The following is a 26070-nucleotide window of genomic DNA, read 5'->3' on the forward strand; positions in this document are numbered from 1 at the left end:
TTGTTTTTGTAATCTAACAACACACATTTTTATTTATTGTTAACAATATCTATTTTACAACAGGACAAGTATACACAGACTAAAACAGCAGGGCTCCCACGTGCAGCCCGAGCCACACTGGAAGCCTTAGAACCATTTAGTGCTCTGACAGCAGGACTGCGCGGGTGGAGCAGGAATAAATAATAGTGCTTTTGGGAGAATCGTAGTGACCAGTAGAGTAGCTAAGGACGGGGCCCCACTGAGTACGGTGCAGCGGGAACTATGCCCCAGGACTGACATGTGCAAAGTTCTAGATCTCCCAACAAAGTGTCTAAGGACCACTAGGCCTGTGATGGGCTTTCGTCTGCAGCCAGGCCGTGGTAATGAGCCTGCCCGGGGTTTCAAGCACACCTACACTGAGAGAAAGGAAAGCCACCCCGTGTAACTGGGTCCAGTCTAGGCCAGGAAGCCACAGCTAGCTGACTGATCAGGGCTTCTTAGGGATGGATGTTGGTTGAATTGAGGATTCGGGAAGTAGCATCAGAATTGGAGGCCTTTGAAAGTTCTCGCTGTGGAAAAATAGACACCGTCAGTGGCGATATTCCCTCTCATGCATGCCCGCCCTCGTCAGCTTGGGTTAGGTGGCAGCGTAGGGCCCCTGAGGGCCGCTTCTCTGACACAGGTGCATAGCACAGGCTGTGTTAGGAACGAACGGGGAGGCACTCTGAGCACCATTCCATCAGTCACAGGTTAAGCACGTGACCCATCCCTCAGCCAGTCCATGTGTTAAAACCCCACAGAAGAGAAGTCCCTTTTGTGTCAGAAAGTACTCTGAGTTGCCGAGCTGGGTTGACAACAAGCTTTGGCGTCTGAGCCCTTTATAAAACAATGGGCCAGACCACATATCTACCAATCCCTGGGGCTGAGGGCCTTGTAACCTGCCGGTGATCTGATCTCATGCTGGAGCACATGGTACAGAAGGAGCAGAGAAAGCACAGAGGACCACGAGAAGGACAGGTGTTAGTAGAGGTTAGTCTACTGGCTGCATGCGGCCTGGCGGACGCTGCCACCCACAGCAACCAAAACCACATGCCCCTCCTTCGGCTTGACCACAGGTGAGCAGCTACAGGTGCGCTCCAAGTGGGCGAAATGGGGCTTGACTGAGCAAGCCAGAGAGACGCCTGGACCCGCAGTCCAGCATTCAGCCAGCCGGAGTGCACCCAGGTAGAATCACAGCAATCATGTAATTAAAAAAGGTGCCAGAATAGGAAGCTAACTTCAGGGCTCAAAGCGAGCTGTAGCCATGGACACTGGGCCATTGGCCATCTCCCAGCAGGAAGAGAGCTGGCACCCACGCCTGTAACTCGGCATCCCCAAGGTTAAGGCAGCCTCGTCCTCTCAGCAGGAAGCTACTGAGAGAAGAGAGCACGTCCCTTAAATAAAGGGCATTGCAGGGAAGTGTTGGTAAATATGGAGGAGGATACAGGAGCTGAAGAGCGTTCTGGGAAAATGACTTTCTCCCACAGCCTCATATGCTTTAGCAGCTCAATGGGACAGAAACAGGCAAAGGCAAGGAAGTGAGCGTTGGCCAGCTCAGAGCGGACAGACAGGTGGCATTCAGCCCCGAGGGTTAGTAAGGCACATACTCCAGGGGAGAAACATCACGTAGGCCAAGAACCTCATTCTAAGCAGCACACAGCTGGGGCTCCCCTCCCAGGCCAGGGGGCCGCTATTCTTTCCAGCACATGGGAGGCCTCTGATGGCACCATCGAGATGCTGAAAGCTTTCTGTTGTGAATAACACGATACAAAAACTTTGCCTGATGGTAGGTGGGGCTGAGAATCCAATCCAAGTCTGCATAAGTTTTCTTGTGAATCGGCAGGTTAGGGTGCAGGAACTGAAGCCGGTGACTGGTTATAAGTCTGCTTCAGGAACTCCTGCTTCCTTTGTAAAAAGGGCCTGTGTTCCCACAGCCGACGATTACTGGTTAGTGTAGCCCTGTGCCCAGATGGGAATGAAGCCAGCAGACGACAGATTGGTTTGAGAAAGGGACATGGGACATGCAGGGGTTGCCATACAGACCTGAAGCCCAACAGTGGAGCTGTCAGAGAGGGACGGATCCTTCTAAGAACAGAGAATTAAGACAATTACCAAGAACTCCACCAAGAGAGCACCAGGGCAGTGCTGAGAAGGGTCGCCTCCTGCAGCCAGGGACTGGTATTTCTCAAGCAGAAGGATCCGGATTACATGTCTACTTGCTGCTGTCAACTTCCTATACCTCCCGGAAACCCCCCCACCCCATGCACGGCCAAGGCAGGAAAGGGATTCTCAGCCCCCAAAACGCTGTCCTAGCTGAGCGCCTGGGGCCCCGTGGGAAGACACCCACGGCCCCAACTGTGTGCTCCCCAGAGACTGGCAGATATTAGAAAAGGTCAATTACCGCAAACTCAGAGTAGGTGCTGGCAACAGAGTTAATGCTGAAGTTGCGCTGGAGGGGGGCCGAGCTGGGGTACCCACCGCTCAGCAAGCTGCCATTGAGCTCCAGGTTCTCCTTGTCGGCTCCGTGCCGAACAGCACGGGGGTTTTTCTTCCCTGAACAGGTGGAAGTGAGGATTGGCTGTGGGGAAAGGAGAGATCAGCATGTTATCCTTATAATGGCCACGCGCGCGCGTGCGCGTACACACACACAGAGACTATACCATCTTAATATCACTCATTGTCGGTAATCCTATACAGTGCTTGATGTAAAAAACAAATGAACAACCAAAAAACTCTTAATGATTTGCAGAACACCTATCTTGAGCATCATCTGTAAAACACATTACAGCACAGACTCCCCTCCTGTCTCCTTCAGCGAGGGGACCCGATTGCCTAGTGACCCAGTGTCAGGGCTGGAACCCACGTGCAGGGCCCTTGCTCAGCAGCCACTGAAGACCTGGCTTTGAACTGAGCGTGTGGAGCCCACCAGCTCCCCCCAGCTTCCCAGCCCCCTCCCAGGGCTCCCCCACGATACCAGTGGGGCTCAGCATGGCCATGTTCTTCTCTCATTCGGTTTTAGCTTAACCAGCTTGCATGTGCCAACTCGCAGCATCTCAATGATAACTGAATCCAGGGGTCTTAGAAACTGGAACCAGTAGGCGGGGCCCCTGGATAAACAGGCTGGGGTGGTGCTGGGGACGGGCTGGTACGCAGAGCTTACTAACCTTGCTGCCAGAAGGTGGAAGTCGAGACACGGGGGAGCGGTAGACTGTCCCCCCAAAGGCAGGCCGAATGCTACTGTTGGCCGTGGCATTGGACATGGTGGTAGTGTTCAGCTGAGGAAAAGAGAGAGATTACTCATTCAGGGAACATGCTCAGCAATCCACCCCAGACGACAGAGAAATGAGTCTGGGAAGCATCTAACAAAGATGCATTTCCATAAAGAGCTTTGAACAAACTTGTGAAAAGTGTTCAGAGCCTATTAATGTCTAGTTCATGGAGCTATAAAACGGTATAACCGTCTGTTTCTAAAACCAGACAGACACCTATCATATATATGACCCAGCCCGGGAGAAATGAAAGCACAGCTCCATACAAAGACTCAGACATAAATATTTATAGCAGCTTCATCTGCAATAGCAACAAACCAGAAACAAGCCAAGATATTCGTCAGGCGAGTGGATAAGCCAACCACGTAGTCATACAGTGGATGCTGCTCAACCATAGAAAGTAGTGACCTACTGATGCGAGCACCACCATGATGCATCTCTCAAAATTATGCTAAATGGAAGAAATTATGCGAAGTGAAAAAAAGCCCCATATGTGAGTCTCTATATATAAAATGTTAAAAAATGCAAATTACTCAGTAGTGACAGAGCAAATTGTGTTTGTCTGGAAATGGGGGGAAGAGGTCTGGGCAATGGGTAGGTTCACGGTCTGGACTGCGGTGAGTTTCGAGGCACATACATGTCAGCCTTTATTGAGCGTCCACTGTAGACACTGTGTGTCCATCTCACTCAGTAAAGCTGAGCATTTTTTACACGAAAAAGTCTAGGTGGGTTAAAAACCTCAAATGGGATAGCAAACCTGTTCAAACACAAGACACAGACCAGGACACACAACACAGGAAAAGGAATCTGTACAAGTACAAGCCCTAAAGAAAACAGGCTGCTAACACGATTACTGTGTTAAAATTAAGAACTTCCTGTTCACAAGGAAACACCATAAAGAAGAAAAAGACAAGCCGCACAAGAATCCTGGGAAAAGCTACTGTAACACAGCTGACAGGAGCAGCATCCAAAACAAAGGATTCCTACAAGCCTTGTAAGAAAGAGACAAATGTTCACTTCATCAGTGAGCAGAGAAATGCAAACCAAAATCATAATCAGACATTACTTCAGACCCAGCAGGTGAACAAGAACCTAGAAGCCTGACAGTACCATGTGTCAGGCCTGCGCCGGAAGCACAGGCTGTGTGCTTAGTGCAGCTGAAGCTTCAGAAATGCATGAGTGTTGGGCTTCCGGTCAAGATGGCGGAGAAGACAAACGCTTGCCCCCTCCCAGGACCACAGCAAAAGGACATCTAGACAACAGAACCACCATCACTGAGGACCGCCAGAGGCTAGCTGACCTGAAGTCCTGTTGCGATTGGTGGGAGGGCAGAGGGGAGGAACGGGCAGGTCCCACACCCACTGCAGGTGGGTAATTGGTAGGGACGTCAGCTCTGGAGGTTCCCCTCTGAGGAGCCAGGGGTCCCTGCCCCAAACCCAAGGCTCCAGGGCCAAGAAGTTCTGGCCGTGAAAACCAGGGAGGATGGTGGATGAGTGAGACCGAGGGCTGCCGGAGGCCCACGTGTTCCTCTTAAAGGGCCCACGGACGTTCTCACACTAACTCGCTCTAGGCTGGGGCAGCAGCTCGAAAACATCAGAAACATACGGGGAGGAACTGAACTGTCTGGCTTTGAGGCAAGAGCGGAAGAGGCAGCTTTCTCCCAGACAGCGTGCTGGCAGATGCCACTGTTTCTTTGCTGAGCCCACCCTCACCCTGCAGGCACAGGTGGGCATCATGTCCGAGCCTCCATTAATTTGACTAACACTTTCACTGCATGTCCATACAAATAGCCCGTCTTGGCTCATGATGTGGACTCTCCTAAAAACTCTTTATAGTCCACAAACCCCAAACAAGAACCATCTGACTTCAGTGCGCCCCCAAACCTCTTGCCAAGCAGCCCAAGCCTGGCCCTGGGGGCAGCAAGCCTCAGTTCACGATTGGCCCCTCCTGGGCACCTGCAAGCCCAGCAATCAGTACCAACCATCCGCAGATCGCGGTCTCTCACGCCGGGGGCCCTGGGCAGGGCATAATCAGCAGCTGACCTTCGCCTGCACCTCCCAGGAGGCCCCACAGCCAGCACACCCAGTGGACAGTGTCAGACCAGACCACACCACCACCCAGCTGAAGTGAGTCCTCTCCACAAGGGGGGTGGATGTGGGGGGGAGGAGGGCGCTGAACAGCAGCTGCTCCCCTGTAGCTACAGCCAGTCCTCAAAGCCAATCAGTTTAGGGGTAAATCCCTGCCAATAGAGGTCAAGGCTCAACTACAACCGGAGGGTGCACATAGGCCAACAGGGCAGATGTACCTGGAGCGCCAGCTCAGGTGACTGGGGATGTGCACCATGGGCCCTCCAGGACACCTACCACCTACATAAGGGCCCTCTACCAAGACGGGAAGATGCAAATAAATACCTATCACCAATTACTTTAAACGCAAATGGAGCAAATGCTCCAATCAAAAAGACATATGGTGGCTGAATGGATAATGAAACAGACCCTTTCACGTGCTGACTACAAGAGACTCACACTTCAGTCTGATAGTAAAGGGATGGAAAAAGGTTATTTCATGAGAAAGCTGGTGTGGCAATACTTACAGCAGACAAAACAGACTTTAAAACAAAGGCTATAACAAGAGACAAAGAAGGACCCAGCAATTCTATTTCTGGGTATGTATCTGAAGGAACCCAAACACTAAAAAGAAGACATACGCACACATATGTTCCTTACAGAATTACTTACAATAGCCAAGTGTACATCAATATATGAAAGGAAAAAGATGTGGTAGCCCTAGCAGGTTGCTCAATGGTTAGAGTGTAGGCCTGCGGACCCAAGGGTCCCAGGTTCGATCCCTAGCTCTGGTTAGTGTGCATATGGAAGGCAACTAATCAATGTGTCTCTCTCTCCACCCCCTTCTCCCTCCCCTTCTACCCTCTCTAGAAATCAATGGGAAAAATATCCTCGGGCAAGGATTTAAAAAAAAAATGATATATACATATAATGCAATATGACTCAACCATAAAAAAGAATGAAATCTTGCCATCTGCAACAACATGGATGGACCTAGACCAGTGGTTCTCAACCTTCTGGCCCTTTAAATACAGTTCCTCATGTTGTGGTGACCCCCAACCATAAAATTATTTTCGTTGCTACTTCATAACTGTAATGTTGCTACTGTGATGAATCGTCATGTAAATATCTGATATGCAGGATGGTCTTAGGCAACCCCTGTGAAAGGGTCGTTCGACCCCCAAAGGGGTCTCGACCCACAGGTTGAGAACCACTGACCTAGCCAGTATTATGCTCAGTGAATTAAGTCAGAGAAAGACAAATACCATGTTATTTCACTTACATGACAAATCCAAAGAACAAAATAAACAACAAAACAGAAATAGACTTATAGATACAGAGAATATTTTGACGGTTGGTAGAAGGAGGAGGGTTGGAAGGCTGGCTGAAAGATGAAGGGATTAAGAAGCACAAATTTGCCAAAACCGGTTTGGCTCAGTGGATAGAGCGTCGGCCTGCGGACTGAAGGGTCCCAGGTTCGATTCCGGTCAAGGGCATGTACCTGGGTTGCGGGCACCTCCCCAGTGGGAGATGTGCAGGAGGCAGCTGATCGATGTTTCTCTCTCATCGATGTTTCTAGCTCTCTGTCTCTCTCCCTTCCTCTCTGTAAAAAAAATCAATGAAATATATTAAAAAAAAAAAAAAGAAGCACAAATTGGCCCTAGCAGGTTTGACTCAGTGGATAGAGCGTTGGCCTGTGGACTGTGGGGTCCCAGGTTCAATTCCGGCCAAGGGAACATGCCTGGGTTGCATGCTCGATCCCCAGCGTGGGGCGTGCAGGAGGCAGCTGATCAATGAGTCTCTCTCATCATTGATGTTTCTATCTCCCTCTCCCTCTCCCTTCCTCTCTGAAATCAATAAAAAAAAAAAAAAAAAATCCGGTTTGGCTCCGTGGATAGAGCATCGGCCTTCGGACTGAAGGGTCCCAGGTTCGATTCCGGCCAAGGGCATGTACCTTGATTGCAGGCACATCCCCAGTAGGGGGCGTGCAGGAGGCAGCTGGTCGATGTTTCTCTCTCATCCATGTTTCTAACTCTCTATCTCTCTCCCTTCCTCTCTGTAAAAAAATCAATAAAATATATTTTAAAAAAATAAAAATAAATAAATAAATAAAGAAGCACAAATTGGTGATTACAAAACAGTCCTGGGGAGGGAAAGCCCAGCACAGGGGATACAGTCAATAACATAGCTACGTAACAGCCATGTGTGGTGCCAGGTGGGCACTGGACTTAGTGGGGTGATCACTTTTTACGTTATTTAAATGTGTAGTCACTGGGTGGTACAGAATTATATTAGTTTCGGGTATACATCAACTGTAATTACAAAATAAAAAATACTATAACCCTGGCCGAGTAGTTCAGCTAATTAGAGTGTTGTACCAACACTGACTGCAGTTCGATCCCAGGTCAGGCATATACATACAAGAATCAGCCAATGAATGCGATTAGTAAGTGGAACACAAATCAATGTTTCGCTCTTTCTCCCCCTTCCTCTCTCTCTAAAGTCAATTTAAAAAATTAATCTATATTTAAAATTAAAATAATAAATTAAAAAACAAGAAACATATGAGGGCAGCACTTTGACAGCAAGGATAGCCCACCTGGTACTCTTAGGAGATTCTCAAACCTTTAATTAAAATAAACCTTTCTAGAACAGAATATTAATGTTTTTATGTATGTTTTTAAAAGCTAACCACATTCTTTTCATAATAATATTGAACAACAGGGAGCTAGTTTCATAAAATGTTAAGAGGACATAATAAGTAGCTAACAATGAACATGTGTTTGAAGAAAGTTTGATGCTATGAAGAAAAACCCACAAACAATATAAGATAGGCAAAAAGGCAGAAATCAAAATTATATAATGTGAACTCTACTTTGTAAACATTCATTATTTTTAAAAGCTATTTTAAGCTCAACTGAGGTGGCTCAGTGGGTGAGCATCGACCTATCAACCAGTAGGACACATGCTCGGGTTGTGGGATTGATCCCCAGTGTGACATGCAGGAGGCAGCCAATCAATAATTCTCTCTCCTCATTGATGTTCCTCTCTCTCCCTCTCCCTTCCTCTCTGAAATCAATTTTAAAATATTTTTTTAAAAAGCAAGAAAAACACCAAATAGTTTTAGTAGTCTTCTTGGAATGATGGTACAGGTGCTTTTAAAATGGTTTTTATATAATATAAAGTATGAGTAGAAGGAGAAGAGAAATAATGCTCAAATCTCAAATGGACTCAACTGAAAGTCTCCACAAACCCTTCCCCATCCCTGCAGGACAGATGGCGAGAGCCAGCGTGGCCCTGCCCTCCACACGCCCTGTCACTCGTGGGCCACGGAGCCTCCTTACCTTGCGCACTTTGCCCGGGGTGGTGGGAGTCAGTCCTCGCCGCTTGTTGGGTGTCCTGGGCGTACTGCCATACAGCATCTCTGTCTCCGTCTGCTTCTTGTTCTTCAGTTGCTGTGTGACAGTCAGAAGCAACAGTGACACATCCCAGGGAGAGAGCAGGTCTGGCTGCTCACATGACCACCCTCCCCTCTTCCCAAACTGGGTTCACGTACCCTTTCCTGCTTGGCTCGCTCCTTCTCTAACCGATGCGTCTCCCACTGCTCAGTCACGTACTCCATGAACTTCTGCCCATTGACCACGAACGCTGCTGAGTGTTTCTGTTCCCACATCTCAATCTGGGCCTTCAACTCCTCTTCCAGCTGAGACCAGACACAAGCACTGTTATTTACTTCAAACCTTTGGTGTGAAGCCTGAAGGAAATGGCTCCTCCTTCCCGAGCTTCACTAGGCTGACTCCGGGGAGCCGGACCCTCTTGGGGAAATGTCAGAGTAGCTGACATCAAAGGCCAGGGATGGTGTGTTCACAATACACAGCCCAGCGTCGCCACTGGTTTTGGAGCTGAAAGTGAGAGCATGGCGTGCAGTGAGGGCAGCACCATCTGGGTCAGGCCTGGGCCCTGCCTCCTGCGAGCCGGGAAAAGTGGGCAAGTTACCTAAGTTCTCAGTGCCCCGTTTCCTCATCGTAAAAATGGAAAGCACTTTGAAATAATACCTGGCTCTTCATTCAATAAACACTATTGCTATTATTAAAATAGAGAAGATACTAAGCCCACAGAACTTGCTAAAGATAAAGCGCTTGCTCTGTGTTATCGGCTGAACTGTGCCCCCTCCCACCCCGTTCATATGCTGAAGTCTAACCTCCAGTATCGAGGAATGTGGTTTCATTTGACGTGTGACGACAGGGAGAGACAACCGCCTACAAGTCTCGGAAGAAACCAGCCTGCCTAGGCCTTGATCTGACTTCCAGGCCCCCGACTTGTGAGAAAATACATGTCTTTGTCCAGACCGCCCAGTCGGTGGTATTTTTATGGCTGTGCTAGAAAACTAACACACCTTGACATACAGCTGCTTATGCCAGTAAGGCCCCGTGTTTCTTATCCTTGCCTAACCCTTAAAAGAGAAGACAGTTTGGGGCAAATGATTCAAAGCAAAGAATCCACAAAAAGTGAGGTGTTTGTACTCAAGCACCAAAACTATTAACACTATTACCTTAGGGAGCGTTTTCTGGAGCCTGGCTCGTTGCTTTTCCTCCTTCAGAAGATTTCCTCCTCGATTTGTAAATCGACTTGGATCTGATGCTTTTCTCTGTGAAAATACATTTTAATCAGAGTAAACCCTGGAACAAGCAATCAGACCAATCCCTTCTGCTAGGACTCGGATATACATTACTAACCGACTGTATGCCATCAGCGTCTATAGACGCAAGCAGTGGACCTTCCCTACATGCCATGCGCGTCTATAAAAAAAAAAGTTTTCCCTAGGTGGCAGCCCTGACCAACTTTAAAATCGTTTTTCGTGAGAATTTTCAGCTGAAAATATTCAAGAACACCCGAATTGGGAGTAATATATTTATTTTTATAATATTCATTGCAAATTGACTTTTTAAATTAAATTCAAAATGTCGTGGCGTGTGGGGATGGTTCCCGTTTTGGACGTGTGGCAGTTAACTGGTTAGGAGACTGTGAGGTTTGCATCCCCACTCCCTCTCAGCAGTGAGGAACGGAGGGGGCCTAAGGCAGGGGAGCTGGGTGTGAGCACATCCACTTGGTGCAGGAAAACCAGTGCTTCCTTTGTCATCTAAAAAGGAAGACAGGCTTCAATATTAGCGCACCACATCACTGGCTCCCTTCCTTGGTTCAGATGTCAAAAGATTACATCACCTACAGGAAATGAGCTGTGTGGAGGGACAAGGGAAGGTCTACACTCAGAGCTTGGTGGGCACCCTACTTGTCCACTCTTTCGGCCTATTGAGACAATGCAGCTTAAATATGCAAGGTTAAGGGCTATAGACAATCTGGTTTTCACTGAATTGACCCTCACAAAATGGACAAAAAAATATAGTATGTTAGGCTTCTTATTTTTTGGGTTTTTTTTTTTTTTTTAATTCTATCATCTATACCAGAGTACAGTATACCAGAACAGTAATATAAGCATATAATTTAGAAATATAAATTAGAAGTGTACACTCAAAATTAGGGCAGGTCATCAGAAAAGCAGAACCAATCCTGACCATTTGCTAAGTTTGTGAAGAAATTCCATTCCCCTCCCAGCCTGCTGGGTCGGTGATGGCCTAGAAACAATACCTACAAGGGATGGGAATTAGTCTCTCATTTTTTCTTAAACACTTGCATGTCAACAAGGGCTATTTATTTGGCTCTTTACTGACAGTTATTCCTCCTCCTTCTTGCTTTCAAGCAGAAGTCAGGGGTCACTAAGGACGGGGAAACCTGTCCTTAAACAGCTGTAAGGTCTCACACAGTTCTCCCACTTCTGAGTCCTGGTCTCCCGCCTGTAAATGTGAAGTTGAACTCAGGACTCCCTGAAGGACCCATTGGGCTCTAATAGGGCCAGCATGAACCTGAGAGCAAGGCTGCTTGAATTTTGTGTCCGCTACGCCTCCTCCTAGTCCCAGCCCCGAGCTCTAAAATGCTCTGAGGGCCGAAACCGGTTTGGCTCAGCGGATAGAGCGTTGGCCTGCGGACTGAAAGGTCCCAGGTTCGATTCCGGTCAAGGGCATGTACCTGGGTTGCAGGCACATTCCCAGTGGGAGATGTGCAGGAGGCAGCTGATCGATGTTTCTCTCTCATCGATGTTTCTAACTTTCTATCTCTCTCCCTTCCTCTCTGTAAAAAATCAATAAAATATATTTTAAAAAAACAATACTCTGAGGGAACCTGCCTGTGCTATAGCAATCAGAAGAAATGGAATTCAGCATACAAATGTGCACTAACACCCAGGCAATTTTCTAAGAAAGCAGCAAACTTTGGAAGAGAAAATACTACTTGCCTGGCCCAATATCTATCCTTCTCTCCCTCCTCAGTAACAGAACCCGAATTCCTCTGTGGCAGCAAGACCGCCACGCTCACAGGCGTGGCGTATGAGCAGAGATGCTGGGACCAGAGCCTGGAGAGCCCTTCGAGGGGCTGTCGGGACAGTGCTTCTGTGTCCCTTCCTCCACATGGCGCCCGAGGGCTGTGGTGGGAGCTCGAGGCCCAACCGGAACCTGAGAATAAGGGCCATGAGCCGGAGAAGCCTGGGACCCACTGACTGTGGAACTGCCACACCTGCTCTGCACTGCCCCCTCGGGACTTCCTTTATGCCAGAAACTTCTACCTTGATGAAGCCATTTGTTCAGGGTTTTTCTCTTATATGTTCCTGTACATAAGCCTCACAAATACAGATGGGTCAGTCAGTAGTAAGCTAGAGACTTAGTGATGAAGACACTGGTATTAGAAACTCAGTAAAGAGAAAAGGAGACTGACTCTATAAAGGACATGCTTTCTTCCCTTTTTTTTTTAATCCTCACCCAAGGATATTGTTCCATTTTTAGAGAGAGGGGAAGGGAGGGGGAGAGGCAGAGAGAAGCCATCCACAGATGTCTCTCTCACATCAACTGGTTGCCTTCCCGACGCTCCCTGACCAGGACCAGGGATTGAGCCTGCAACGGATTGAGAGGTAAGTGCCCTTGACCAGAACTGAACCAGGACCCTCCAGTCCGCAGGCCGACACTCTATCCACTTAAGCCAAACCAGCCAGGGCAAAGACATGCTTTCTTCATACTTCATTGTCCTCTAAGGAAAACAGAGGAAAGTGAGGGCAGTACCTCAAACTCTAAGAAAAGCCTCCAGCTTTCTTCCCACTTCTGCACGCCTTCAAAGAGTTCTTTGTGAACCTCGTAGTAGTTTCTTAACCGCACAACCTCAGCGTCATGGACCTGGAGCAGACTTTCTGTGTAGTCCTCTGCAAGATAGAAGCCCAGGAGTTTTAAAAATTCCTCTAGTGTTTAGCATCTTACTTTCTAACCCCTCATTCCCTAAACTGGAAATAGATTATTCTTCACTATAGTAAAAACGTTACATGAATAAGTATACATTGTGGATAATAAAAATCTGGTTTTTCACCATCAGCCTGGAGGGACTAGGGACTAAGGACCTAAAGTGTGGACTAAAATGACTAAGACTCGCAACCCTCTGAGTCATCTCTCACCTTCTCTTAGCTTTCTTTCATATCCTTTGTTTCCACCCTGCTCAGTAGTGGGCTGGGTCACAGAAAATGTCCCCAATGTGGAATTTAGTAGACAACTTCATCTTTACACTCAGTTCAGGTCAGACTAGAATTCTGTTGGGCTCTGGGGTCAGACTCTGTGGCCTTAACTGTGAGCTCTGCCCTCTACCCACTGTGCCTCCGGTTCAAGTTGCTCAACATTTATGCACCTGTGTCCTCATCTCTTGACATGAGATTGAGATCTTATTGTTAAGAGTTTGACAGTGCACCTGGCATAGAGTAAGCAAGCGCTGATAAACTTGAGCTTCACAATTACAGCTACCGTGATAAGCTGCTTCAGAAATCAAGACATCCCTTATTTTCCAGGAGCATCGGCAAATGCTCACTGATACAGGAATGGCAACTTATGGTGAAAGGCTTGAACAGGTAGTTATAGCTGGTGAACATGTGCACTTCTTTACAAGTGCAGGCCACGTCACGGCCACGCTCCTGTACTGACCATCATAGTAAGCAGCAAAAGTCTGCCTCTGCTCCTGGCTGTAGAAACACTGGTCCCAGTACTTAGCCAGCTCCACTCGTATCGCCTCAATCACTTTCTTCATGTTTTGCATTTTCAGTTCCTCCAAGCGATCCACTTCTAATTGCAGCTGAAACACAGATATCGGGTAAAGGGGCTTGTTATACGTTTACACTCACAGCGCTTTGCAAAATTTTTCCATTTTTATTTATTTATTTTTGTTAATCCTCACCCAAGGACTTATATATTTTTAATATATTTTTATTGATTTCAGAGAGAGAGGGAAAGAGAGACAGAAACATCAATGATGAGAATCATTGACTGGCTGCCTCCTGCACGCCCCCTACTGGGGATCAAGCCTGCAACTTTGGCATGTGCCCTTGACTAGAATCGAACCTGGGGATCCTTCAGCTGCAGGCTGACCCTCTATCCACCAAGCCAAACCGGCGAGGGCCAAGGATATTTTTCCATTCATTTTTTTCTTTCTTTCTTTTTTTTTTTTTTTTTTAATATATATTTTATTGATTTTTTACAGAGAGGAAGGGAGAGAGATAGAGAGTCAGAAACATCGATGAGAGAGAAACATCAATCAGCTGCCTCCCGCACATCTCCCACTGGGGATGTGCCCGCAACCCAGGTACATGCCCCTGACCGGAATCGAACCTGGGACCCTTCAGTCCGCAGGCTGACGCTCTATCCACTGAGCCAAACCGGTTTCGGCTTTTCTTTCTTTCTTTCTTTTTTTTTTTTTTTTAAGGGAGAGTGAAAGGGAGAAGGAAAGACAAGAGAAAAACATCAATGTAAGAGAAACACATCAATTGGTTGCCTCCTGCACGAGCTCTGATGAGGGCCTGGGCAGGTGAGGAGCCTGCAACCAAGGTACGTGCCCTTGACCAGAATCGAACCGGGACCCTTTGATCCACAGGCCAACGCTCTATCTACTGAGCCAAACCGGCTAGGGCAAAAACTTTCCCTTTTTAAATAAAATTACAGCACAAAATCACAGAGGTAGGTTGATACTCTAACGACTATCAAAGGAGCCAGAAACCTAAGAAAGGTACAGGAAAGATAAAAGATGAGTGGGTTACTGCCACGTTTTTCTGATGCTTGCTTTAAAATACACTTGCTTGCCCTGGCCAGTGTGTTTAGTGGTTAGAGCATTGGCCTGTGCACCGAAGGGTCTCAGGTTTGATTCCAGGTCAAGGGCAGGTACCTGGGTTGCTGGTTTGATCCCCAGTCTGTCAGGGCGCATGTGGAAGGCAACTAATTCATGTGTCTCTCTCACATCATTGTTTCTCTTCCTCCTTTCTACTCTCTCTAAAAATCAATGGAGAAAATATCCTGGGCTGAGGACTAACAACAAAAAAGACTTGTTCAAGGCAGAAGTTGGTAAAGACATGGGATCAGACATAAAAATGCCTGTAGAGACTACTGACCCCAGCACCCTATGGGTTTCCTACCGCTTTCTTAACTTTGGCCTTCGACCCAGTCATAATCATGGCCACAGCTTCTCGCTCTTCTTCTGGTATTTGCAGCCTGTCCCAGAGCTCCCGGATCTGAGCACGCAGCCCCTCGCACACTGCTTCGTTTTGTGATTTCCGCATTTCCAGCTGTGGCAAGGAAAGACAGTGGTCAAGGCAAAGGCAGCAGCTGAGGCCCCTCTGGCTTCCCACAAAGAAGTGTCTGGGCCGGATGCAGAATAAGCACCATTACAAGATTGTGAAGGGGTGTGTTTTCATGACTTCTGAACACGAACTATAAGTCTGTCATTTACAGCAGGATCTCAGACCCCAAGAATTAGGATTCAAATTTTGAAATAAAATTTTTTTTCCGGTGGAGAGGGATAATGGGGGGAAAAAAAGAAGGACATTGGGGGTGGGGTGGGGGGGGAGGGGACGGACGGACACCCTGTAATAATCTCAACAATAAAGATTAAAAAAAATTTTTTCAATTAAACACTAATTCAATGACTATTATTTCATCCATAATTTCAATTTCATGTTCTTAGAGCTACATATAAATTGAGATTTTTGTTTAAAAAAATCAAGGTTGTATAGCATATACTATCTTTATCCTCCCTCCCTCATTCTCTTAACCTACACTGGGTCCTTATATAACACTGCGGGGGGAAACTGTCACTTTTTTCAAATTGCTGGATACTACGGAGATGAGATCCCAGGCCATATTCCGAATAGACATTACCTGCTGTAGCAACTTCTGTAGTGCTGCAATATTTTCCAAAGATAAACAAAAGGCCTCTTCATCTTCACACACCACATCTCGTTCGAAGCTTGTGTCTGGGGTGTGATCTAATTCTTCCATGCACAGTATGATCTGTCTCTTTATGTTGACAAACTCCTCACGCCGAGATGCCTGTAAAAGCAAATGATCAGAAGATACCCACGGAAAGTCAAGCTGACCTTTAGGAAGCATGGTGCAAGGAGTATACCTTTGTTTCCCGCAAAGTTGCCAAATGTTTTCTGAACTGGTTCAGCTCTTCCAGGCTGGGAACGGAGTCGCTGTCAATTTCATAGTGTGGCATGCAAAGAACTTCACACAGTTCTTGATCCTGTTCTATAAGTAGTTTCAGTTCACGTTTCCTCTCCTTTTTCTGTTTGCGCATCAGCTCCACCTGAGTGCGCAAGTCTTTTTCCAGCTGCAAGATGGTCGGCTCTCCTTCCTCCTGTAGAAGAGGATATACCGTTGTTACAGGGTTCCAAGTGGATTTCTTCAAAGGAAGAGCAGGACAACAAAAGAGGGCTAAATGACAGACTTTTGGTTAAACTTACAAATACATCAATTCATGGCACAGTATCACCTATGCCTAACTTTTCCTGAGAGTTAAAAATAAAAAAGTTGTATATGCCTCACAGACTGATAGCAAGAGGAAGTGTTTTAGACTAAAGCAGGCAACACTAATCAGCTGATTCACCTCTGGCAAGCTGTCCCTCCTGGGAGCACGCCCACGCCTTTCTCCCTCAGGCGTGGCATCTCGGAAACTCTACGAGTCCCCAGGAGACTTATAATCAGGGGAGCAATGAGCAGCGTCTCATCCCAGGCCAACCCTTTCAGCCTGTCTCCAAGGCCCCCTTCTCTCTGACTTCCCAAAACAGCTCCAAAAGACTCTCCTATTTCTTCTACCCTAAGCCCTTCCTTGTTTCGCTGTCCCCAGCTTTAATAAACAAACTCTCAAAAAAATGAATTAGCTGCTTCACCTCTCGACAGGGCAACCCTTCACATCAGTGAAATGACTGCTGGAACTGGCTGGCTAGGCAGCACATTTCCCCCAATTCTCGGGTCCAGGACCACCCTGACACAGAAACCCTCCACTCAGCCCCCAGGCAAAGCTCCTGCCTCAATCTCAGACCCAAACAGGAGCCCAGACCGTGTACCTGAAATGGCTCAACACGCAACTCGCTGCACAAGACAGCCAACTCTTTTTGACAGTTGCCTATGCTTTTAATGAGCCTTTCCTTCAGACTTTCCTCTTCAGCAATCATCATGTCCAGGAGGTCCTACCGGAGAGAGAACAGCTCCATAAAAGTTTGGAACTAAGGGGGGAAAAAACCCCAAACAACAAATAACACCAAAACACCAATAATTTCAAAATTTTAATACCCGTGTCCTCCTGCAAAGACACCAGCACTAAACTCACCTTGATATGCTTATGCACAACCTGAGTTCTTTGTAACCGCTGGTCCTCAGGAATCCCAATCAATTCCCATATTTCCCGAAGGTGAGTCAGGGCTTTCTGGAGACATAATATGGACTCCTCCGCAATCACCTCACTGGAAAGCAAAAGAGAAATCAGCTGCATGAGCCACTAAGAGAAGTATTTACAGCCCTGGCTGGTTGCTCAGTGGTTAGAGCATTGCACCGCAGACCAAAGAGCCTCAGGTTCGATTCCCGTCAAGGTATATATCTCGGTTGAAGGCTCGATCCCTGGTCCTGGTCAGGGTGTGAAAGGGAGGCAACCAATCAATGTTTCTCTTTCACATCAATGTCTCTCTCTCTCTTGGAAAAAAAAAAGACTGTCCTGCACTAGAGATTGAGGTGTAGAGCAAGCATGTCAAACATGCGGCCCGCATGCCTCACTTATTTGGCCCATGTTAGCCTTTGAGTTTGACATGCTTAGTGTAGAGGACCTACCTAATACATAGTCACAAACCCAACAGAAAGCCAAAATGAGGAGACAAAGAAACAACCCCCAAATGAAAGAACTAGAGAAGTCTCCAGAAAAAGAGATAAATTAAGCAGAGATAAGAAATTTATCTGAATCAGAGTTCAGAATAATGATGGTAAAAATGCTCAACAGCATGAAAAAAGATACAGTAACTATGAAAAAAGAACATTCTGAGATAAAGAATGACGTAACACAAATAAAGAACACATTGGAAGGAATATACAGCAGATTAGGGGAAACTGAGGATCGAATTAGTGAATTAGAAGACAGAGTTGAAATATCACTCAGAGAGCCAAAAAGAAAAAAACAAAACAATTAAAAAACAGAAGGACAGCTTAAGGGAGCTGTGGGACAATGTGAAACTAACAATATTAGAACAGCAGGTGTGCCAGAAGAGGCAGAGAGGGAGAAAGGCATAGAGAAGGTGTTTGAAGAAATAATGGCAGAAAACGTCCCTAAAGGAAAAAGTCACCTAAGTGTAGGAGAACCCCAAACAAGAATTCAAACAGGCCCATGCCCAGGCACGTCATAATTAAAATGCCAAAAATTAAAGACAAAGAGAGAATCTGAAAGGCAGCAAGAGAAAAGAAAACTGTTACCTACAAAGGACTTCCCATAAGGCTGACACCTGATTTCTCATCAGAAATTCTACAGGCCAGAAGGGAATGGCATGAAGTACTCAACGTAATGGAAAGCAAGGATCTGAGACCAAGATTATCATTCAAAATAGACGGTCAAATAAAGAGCTTCCCAGACGAAAAAAAGGCTAAAGAAGTACATCACCACCAAACCAGCATGATAAGAAATGCTAAAGGGATTGCTGTAATGAGAAGAAGAAACAGAGAGAGAAACCTGGCCATACAGAATTAAAATGGCAATAAATAAGTACCTATCAATAATAACCCTAAATGTAAATGGCTTAAATGCTCCAAACAAAAGGCATAGGGTAGCTGACTGGATACAGAAACATGACACAACTATGTGCTGTCTACAGAGACCCACCTCAAAACAAAAGAAACATAGGATGAGAGTGAAGGGATGGGAAAACTTTTTCCATGCAAATGGAAAAGGAAAAAAAGCTGGAGTGGCAATACTCATATCTGACAAAATAGACTTTAAAATGAAGGCCATCACAAGAGACAACAAAGGTCACTACAGAATACTAAAGGGATCGATCTAACAAGAGGATATAACCCTGGTAAACATATATGCACCCAATATAGGAGCACCTAAATATAAAAAAAAAACTTCTAGAGGACTTTAACGGAGAGATCGACAACAATGCAGTCATAGTAGGGGACTTTAACACCCCTCTGACTTCACTGGGTAGATCTTCCAAACAAGAACTTAACAAGGAAACAGACTCTAAAGGACACACTGATCAGATGGGCTTAATTGACATTTATAGAACATTTCACCCCAAGGCAGAATATACATTCTTCCTAAGTGCACATGGATCATTCACAAAGATAGACCACATGTTAGGACACAAAACAAGTCTCTACAAGTTCAAGAAGATTGAAATCATATCAAGCATCTTTTCAGATCACAGTGGAATGAAATCAACTATAGTATAAACGCCCCAAACAGTCAAAACATGGAGACTAAATAGCATGTTATTAAACAATGAATGGTTACCAACGAGATCAAGAAGAAATCAAAAACTTCCTGGAAACAAATGAAAATGAACACACAACCACCCCAAATCTCTGGGACAGAGCAAAAGCAGTCCTCAGAGGGAATTTCATAGCACTACAGGCATACCTCAAAGAACAAGAAAAATCAGCAATAAACTATTTAACCCTACAACTTAAAGAACTAGAAAGAGAACAAGAAAAGCCCAGAGCAAATCGAAGGAAATAATAAAGATTAGAGCAGAAATAAATACCATACAGACTAAAAAAAAAACAATGAAACCAAGGGCTGGTTCTTTGATAGGATAAACAAAATTGATAAACCATTAGCCAGACTCATCAAGAAACAAAGAGAGAGGACCCAAATAAATAAAATCAGAAACAAAAATGGAGAAGTAACCACTGACACCACAGAAATACAAAGGATTGTAATAAAATACTATGAACAACTATATGCCAACAAGCTAGACAATGTGGATGAAACAGACAAATTCCTAGAAAAATACAATCTCTCAAAACTAAGTCAGGAAGAATAAAAAAACCTGAATAGGCTAATAACAACTGATGAAACAGAAGCAGAAATCAAAAAACTCCACCAAACAAAAGCCCAGGTCCAGACGGCTTCATGGGAGACTTTTACCAAACATTCAAAGAAGAACTAACACCTATACTCCTCAAACTATTTCAGAAAATCCAAGAAGAAGGAACACTTCCAAATTCTTTTTATGAGGCCAGCATTATCCTAATTCCAAAACCAGATAAAGACACTACAAAGAAAGTTACAGGCCAATATCCCTGATTAACATAGATGCTAAAATGCTCAACAAAATATTAGCAAATTGCATCTAGCAATATATATTAAAAGCAGTGGTTTTCAACCTTCTGGCCCTTTAAATACAGTTCCTCATGTTGTGACCCAACCATAAAATCATTTTCTTTGCCAAAAAAAAAAAAATATTTTCGTTGCTACTTCATAACTGTAATGTTGCTACTGTTATGAATCATAATGTAAATATCTGATATGCAGGATGGTCTTAGGCGACCCCTGTGAAAGGGTCGTTTGACCGCAGAAGGGGTCGCGACCCACAGGTTGAGAACCGCTGTATTAAAACGATCATACACCATGATCAAGTGGGATTTATTCCAGGGATGCAAGGCTAGTACAATACTCGCAAATCAATAAACGTGGTACATCCACAAACAAATTGAAAGACAAAAATCACATGATCATATCAATAGACATAGAAAAAGCATTCGACAAAATCCAACACCCATTTTTTTAAAATCTTTTTATTGATTTCAGAGAGGAAGGGAGAGGGAGAGAGAGATAGAAACATCAATGATGAGAGAAAATCATCGATCAGCTGCCTCCTGCACCCCCCGCACTGGGGATCAAACCCGCAACCTGGGCATGTGCCCTTGACCGGAATCGAACCCAGGACCCTTCAGTCCGAAGGCCAATGCTCCATCCACTAAGCCAAACAGGCTAGGGCAACACCCATTTTTGATAAAAACTCTCAGCAAAATGGGAATAGAGGGAGCAGATTGCAACATGATAAAGGCCATATATGACAAACCTACAGCCAACATCATACTCAATGGGCAAAAACTAAAACCATTTCCCCTAAGAACAGGAACAAGACAGGGATGACCACTTTCACCACTACTGTTTGACATCGTACTGGAAGTGCTATAAGCGATCAGATAACAAGAAGAAATAAAAAGCATCCAAATTGGAAAAGAAGTAAAACTGTCATTATTCGCAGATAACATGATATTGTACATAGAAAATCCCAAAGACTCCATCAAAAAACTACTAGACTGAATAAATTTAGCAATGTAGCAGGATACAAAATTAACACCCAGAACTCTATGGCTTTTTTATACACCAATAATGAACTCACAGAAAGAGAAACTAAAAAAACAATCCAATTTACCAATGCAAAAAAAAAAAATTAAGATACCTAGGAATAAATTTAACTAAGGAGGTAAAAGACCTATATTAGGAAAACTACAGGACGTTGAAAAAAGAGATAGAGGAAGACATAAACAAATGGAAGAATATACCGTGTTCATGGGTTGGTAGAATCAACATCATTAAAATGTCCATAGTACCCAAAGCAATCTATAGATTCAATGCAATCCCCATTAAGATACCAATGGAATATTTCACAGATCTAGAACAAACTCTCCAAAAATTCATCTGGAATAAAAAAAGACCCTGAATAGCCTGAATCACTGATCGGCTGTCTCCTGCACGCCCCCTACTGGGGATCAAGTCTGCAACCTGGGCATGTGCCCTTGACTGGAATCAAACCCAGGACCCTTCAGTCTGCAGGCCAATGCTCTATCCACTGAGCCAAACCAACTAGGGCTCCCCTTCTCCTTATTAATACTTTCGGAAAAATTGAAATCACCGTAAAAGGGGAAATTACTAAGGCCCTTGTAGATACTGGGGCTACTTTATCTGTCCTTAAACCCTCCCCAATTAACACTCCGGTGTGGGGTGAATTTCCCGCCAAAATATAAGATGGCACGGGCAATTATTTAGGTTTCCCGCGCAAAATCAGGGATTTTTATGATACCTATTACCCCAATGGGTATGAAACGGTTCGCATACGCAGGTAGGTATCTTTGTGAACGGCAAACAAACAAATATTTGGTAATACGCAGTTACAATCGGCCCGAGTTTACACGTTTCCCGCACTCCACCGCAAATCTATATGAACCGAGTTAAGACGGCTCCCGCGGAGTACGCGCAATTCACGCGAGCCGACTTAACTCGTTTCCCCCACTCCAAGTGTTAAGTAGCACTCTCCCTTGGAGTAAAGCTTCTATTCAAATGGTAGAGACAGCTAAGTCAGAACCAGTTCCCTTCCAGTTAGGGAATGTTATCGGGCAATATACAGGATGTCCCCCAAAATGTATACAAACTTTAACAGCTGATAGCTCAATTGATGTTTCTTTCTTTTCAAATTTAACCCATTGGAATTAATTATTCAAAGTGTGTATACATTTTGGGGGGACACCCTGCATATTTTTACTAGTTAAATCTGCTCCAATTCACCTAATAGGGCAAGAGTTTATTAGTGAAGCAGTGAGACAAAGAATGGGCCACCTCACAGACAAAGCACCTGAGATTTTCTTGAAATCAAGGACGGCCACATATCCTTTCCCAGAAGGGTGAAATGTATTTAGAAACAAATTATTCAGATACTGAATTGGGAAAATCATGATTTTAAAGGAACTCCACAAGAGGAAACTAATCTTGAAACTGACTGAAGGTTTGTTACAGGTCATTCCAATACAACTCCAGGCCTTTCCCAGTCTTGAACATCCTTTATGCACAAGCAGGAATTTAGCCCACTACGCAAGGTTACTTCTTAAACGGGGGCTTGTCACTTTAATCTGAGCCCTGTAACTCTCCTATCCTTCCAGTAAAAATCAAAAACACTGAAATGGGCAAGGATGGGGAATTGTACAGGATCCCGTAACTATCTGGGGAGGCGCAGGGGGTGGGAGTGGGCAAGGCTAGTTCTTGTGAGCAGCGCCCCATGTGAGAAGAGGGGAAACCTGAGGCCTACAATGGAAGCAAGCGGGATAGGGGGCTCAAACCCCTCCTGCCGGCCTTCCTGTGCCCCTCAGGGGGCCGCCCAGCCTCGTGCAAGGGCCAGGGAGGTGGGGCAGGAAGAAAAGAGGGTGTGCGCCACCTGGTGAGACACAGGTAGTTTGGGGCATCTTGGGGCCAAGCAGCCCCATCCACTGGCCACACCTGCTGCTGCGGCCAGTCCACTGGAGTGGGCCTGTCCGAGCGAGATGGGCTCTGGCCCCTTGAAGGCTAGGGGAGCCCGCGGGAAGGGAGGGAAAGAAGGGACACCCGCCCCCTCCCCCGCAACACACACACGGCAGCAGGAGCCCAGCGAGCAGCATCCCCGCTACAGACATAGTGGGGACGCGGCAGGGGCGGGGGGCGGGGGGCGGCAGCGGGAGGTCAGGTTTGTGCAGGAGAGCAAGTGAGTGAACGCACGTGGGTGAGAGGCGTCGCTGGGAAGCGAGACCAACGGAGAGCCGCTCCCTCTCGGACCCCCGGGCCCGCAGCCGCTGCCGCGCGGTGTAGGGAGGCGGTGCGCGGGGTGACCCGTGGGGCTGGGCGCTGAGGCCCGCCCCGCCCCGCCGTCCGCCCCCCGCCGCCCAGGGGACGCCTCCTTGGAGCTGAGCCAGCCCCGACCGGGCTCGGAGCCCCAAGGAGGGGACCTTCTTACTTTAACACAAAATTACCGTGTAACTTTCATTTATTTATTTACATGTTTTTTAAAGTTCACCTTTTAAAATTAGCCTTATGCATGTCTTCTTTTTAATATATATATATAAATAATTTTAATTTCAGAGAGGAAGGGAGAAGGAGAGATATAAACATCAATGAAGAGAGAATCATGGATCGGCTGCCCCCTGCACGCCCCGCACGGAGGATGGAGCCCGCAACCCGGGCCCATATGGGCCCTCGGCCGGAATCGAACCCGGGACCCTCCAGTCCGCAGGCCGACGCTCCATCTGCCCAGCCAAGCCGGCCCGGGCGTGTAACTTTTATCTCGGAGGCGAGAAGACACATCCCCATCCTGTCCCAGTCACAGGCTGATCAGTGACAGTGACGCCGTCGGACCCGACTCCCAGTCGGTCCTCCTTCCCCAGCGCCCAGTCGTTACAACCACCGGGAAGGAACTCCACACGGAGCTTCTCAACTTGCACGGACACCAAGCTCTCGTTCAATTCAAGGAACAACGTGAACACCGCAGCCCAGAAAAGGGGCAAACGACACACACAAGCGCCACGGCTTCATTTAAAGACAAACAGACACGCGGACGCTCAGGCCTCCGCCCGAGCCCTCCGAGCTGACTAGCCGCACCTGCCGCGCTGGGCGAGCGGGAGGGTGGGGCTCGGCCGCCGGCGGCCGCCTCCCGCCTCCCCGCCCGCGGACCGGCGGCTTCTCCGCGCACCCGCGCTCGGCCCCACCGGGCGTCCGGGTCTGGGGTGGCTGCCGGGGTCGCTCCCCGTGCGTCGTCCACCGCCGCCGGCCCTGCCCGGCCGCGCCCCGGCCTCACTGGAGCGCGGGCCGTGGTGACACCCTCGCTCAGGGCCCAGAGGGGCCTCCGGAAGCCCCACCGGCCCCGCACCCGGGACGGGCGTCCCCAGCTCCCCCACAGCCCGCACCTTCTCCTCATGATGGAAGTCTCCCGGTCACCGGACGGCGAGGCCCACGACCTACTCCACCGGGAACCGAGCGCGGCAACCAGCCCCCAGCACTGGCTCGCACAGGATCTGCCACTTCGCGAGCCGTTAGGCACCCGCGGGATTTCAAACCAAGCACCGTGGCGGTGCAGGCCTGCGATTGGTGCTCCGTCCGGTCGCTCCTCGCTAAACCCCGCCCACTCCCCGCCCCCTGTCGCGAGAGCTCAGTTTCGGCTGCCTGGACTCGGGGCTGGGATCGCCTCCTGCGGGCTGGGCCACGCCCGAGGGCGGACCGCTTTCCTCGCCCGGCCACTGGGGGCGCTCTGCAAGAGGAGCCCGCCCTGCTGCTCCCCTGGGGCGGTTTTGTTTTTAAATTTTTTTGTTTAATACTCACCAGAGGATATGTTTTTTTAAATTGACTTTTAAAGGGGACAAATGTAATACTTTCAACAATAAAGATTTAATTAAAAATAAATTGATTTTTAGAGAGAGGAAGGGAGAGAGACAGCTCAATAGGGCACCGGGCGGGGATCAAACCTGCAATCTAGGCCTGTGCCCTGACTGGGAATGGAACCCACCCACAACCTTTTGGTGTACCATACAAGCTCTAACTAACTGAGCCACCGGCCAGGGCGGTTTTTTATTTTTATTTATTGAGAGCGTGAGAAACGTGGATTGTTGTCCCACTTAATTGGTTGCTTCTTGCATGTGCCCTAAACAGAGATCCAACCCATGCCCTGGCATATGGGGACTACGCTCTAACCAACTGAGCTGCCGACCAGGGCTCACTGCAGGTTTGATTCCAAGTGCACTTAGTTGCCTGGAAGGGGCAGTGAGCGCAGCGAGCCGACCTCCCAGGTGCGGTGCATAAAGGCTTCCCTGCCCACACCAGCTGGGTGTGGCCGGAGCAGGTTACTAGAAAGGCCTGGTGCCTTTGCTTCCCTCGCTCATCTGAGCAGTCAGCCTGGGAACTGATCTTTGGTGGCAATATTCCCCAGATGTAGGAAAAAGTGCCCTAGGGAACCCTGCTGGGGCCCAGGAACTTTCTAGACCAGTGATCCCCTTTAATTACCACAATTCCATTCAGTGAATATGATCCCCATTTTAGAGAGCCAGGGAACTGTCTCAAAAAGGTTTGTCAATCACTTTTTTTCAGTGATTTTTGGTTGCACAATATCCTGGTGTGTGGATATCTCATAATTCAACTATTTTGTATTGATGAATACTTAAATCACAATTTTTACAAATAAATGTCTTCAGACATATATCTTTGCATCATGCATTGTTCTAAGGTTGATTCCTACAAGTGTAACTACTGAACACTCCCTTTCCAGAGAGGTTTGGTTATTCACTGGAGGCCCGGTGCATGAAATTCGTGCACAGGTAGGGTCCCTAGGCCTGGCTGGGTCCCTTCCTTTCCCCAGCTGCCAGCCGGGACCTTCCTTTGTTCCACCCCCTGGTGGTCATCGCAAGTCACAGCGGGCAAATTCCTGGTTGGTTGAACTTCCCAGGGGACAATTTGCATATTGGCCTTTTATTATATAGGATTTGCCCTACCCACCAAGTGAGCCTCACGAGCAAAGCACCTCC

The 26070-nt window shown here is 47.1% G+C and overlaps 1 protein-coding gene across 3 annotated transcripts; it reads right to left on the bottom strand.

Annotated features, from left to right (window-relative positions):
- Positions 1-24572, bottom strand: PRC1 (protein regulator of cytokinesis 1). 3 transcript variants are annotated; one of them, XM_070400516.1, is made up of 15 exons: positions 24463-24572; positions 17093-17225; positions 16830-16952; positions 15887-16120; positions 15640-15810; positions 14898-15047; positions 13420-13567; positions 12520-12656; positions 9906-10001; positions 8910-9056; positions 8698-8808; positions 3183-3293; positions 2420-2596; positions 2062-2103; positions 1-548 (listed from the first exon to the last, which is right to left on the bottom strand). In XM_070400516.1, exons 1-15 carry the CDS (start codon positions 24471-24473, stop codon positions 477-479), a joined length of 1863 nt encoding a protein of 620 aa, XP_070256617.1. In that variant the 5' UTR covers positions 24474-24572; the 3' UTR covers positions 1-476. The 3 variants fall into 3 exon arrangements, with proteins under 3 accessions (XP_070256617.1, XP_070256619.1, XP_070256618.1); XM_070400518.1 differs by lacking the exon at positions 2062-2103 and having other exon boundaries at positions 2497-2596; XM_070400517.1 differs by lacking the exon at positions 2062-2103.
- Between the last annotated feature and the right edge of the window lie 1498 nt (positions 24573-26070).

This window comes from Myotis yumanensis, unplaced genomic scaffold (assembly GCF_028538775.1).
Source record: "Myotis yumanensis isolate MYYU_CA2020_CCGP unplaced genomic scaffold, mMyoYum1.0.hap1 SCAF_20, whole genome shotgun sequence".
NCBI classification, from domain to species: domain Eukaryota; kingdom Metazoa; phylum Chordata; class Mammalia; order Chiroptera; family Vespertilionidae; genus Myotis; species Myotis yumanensis.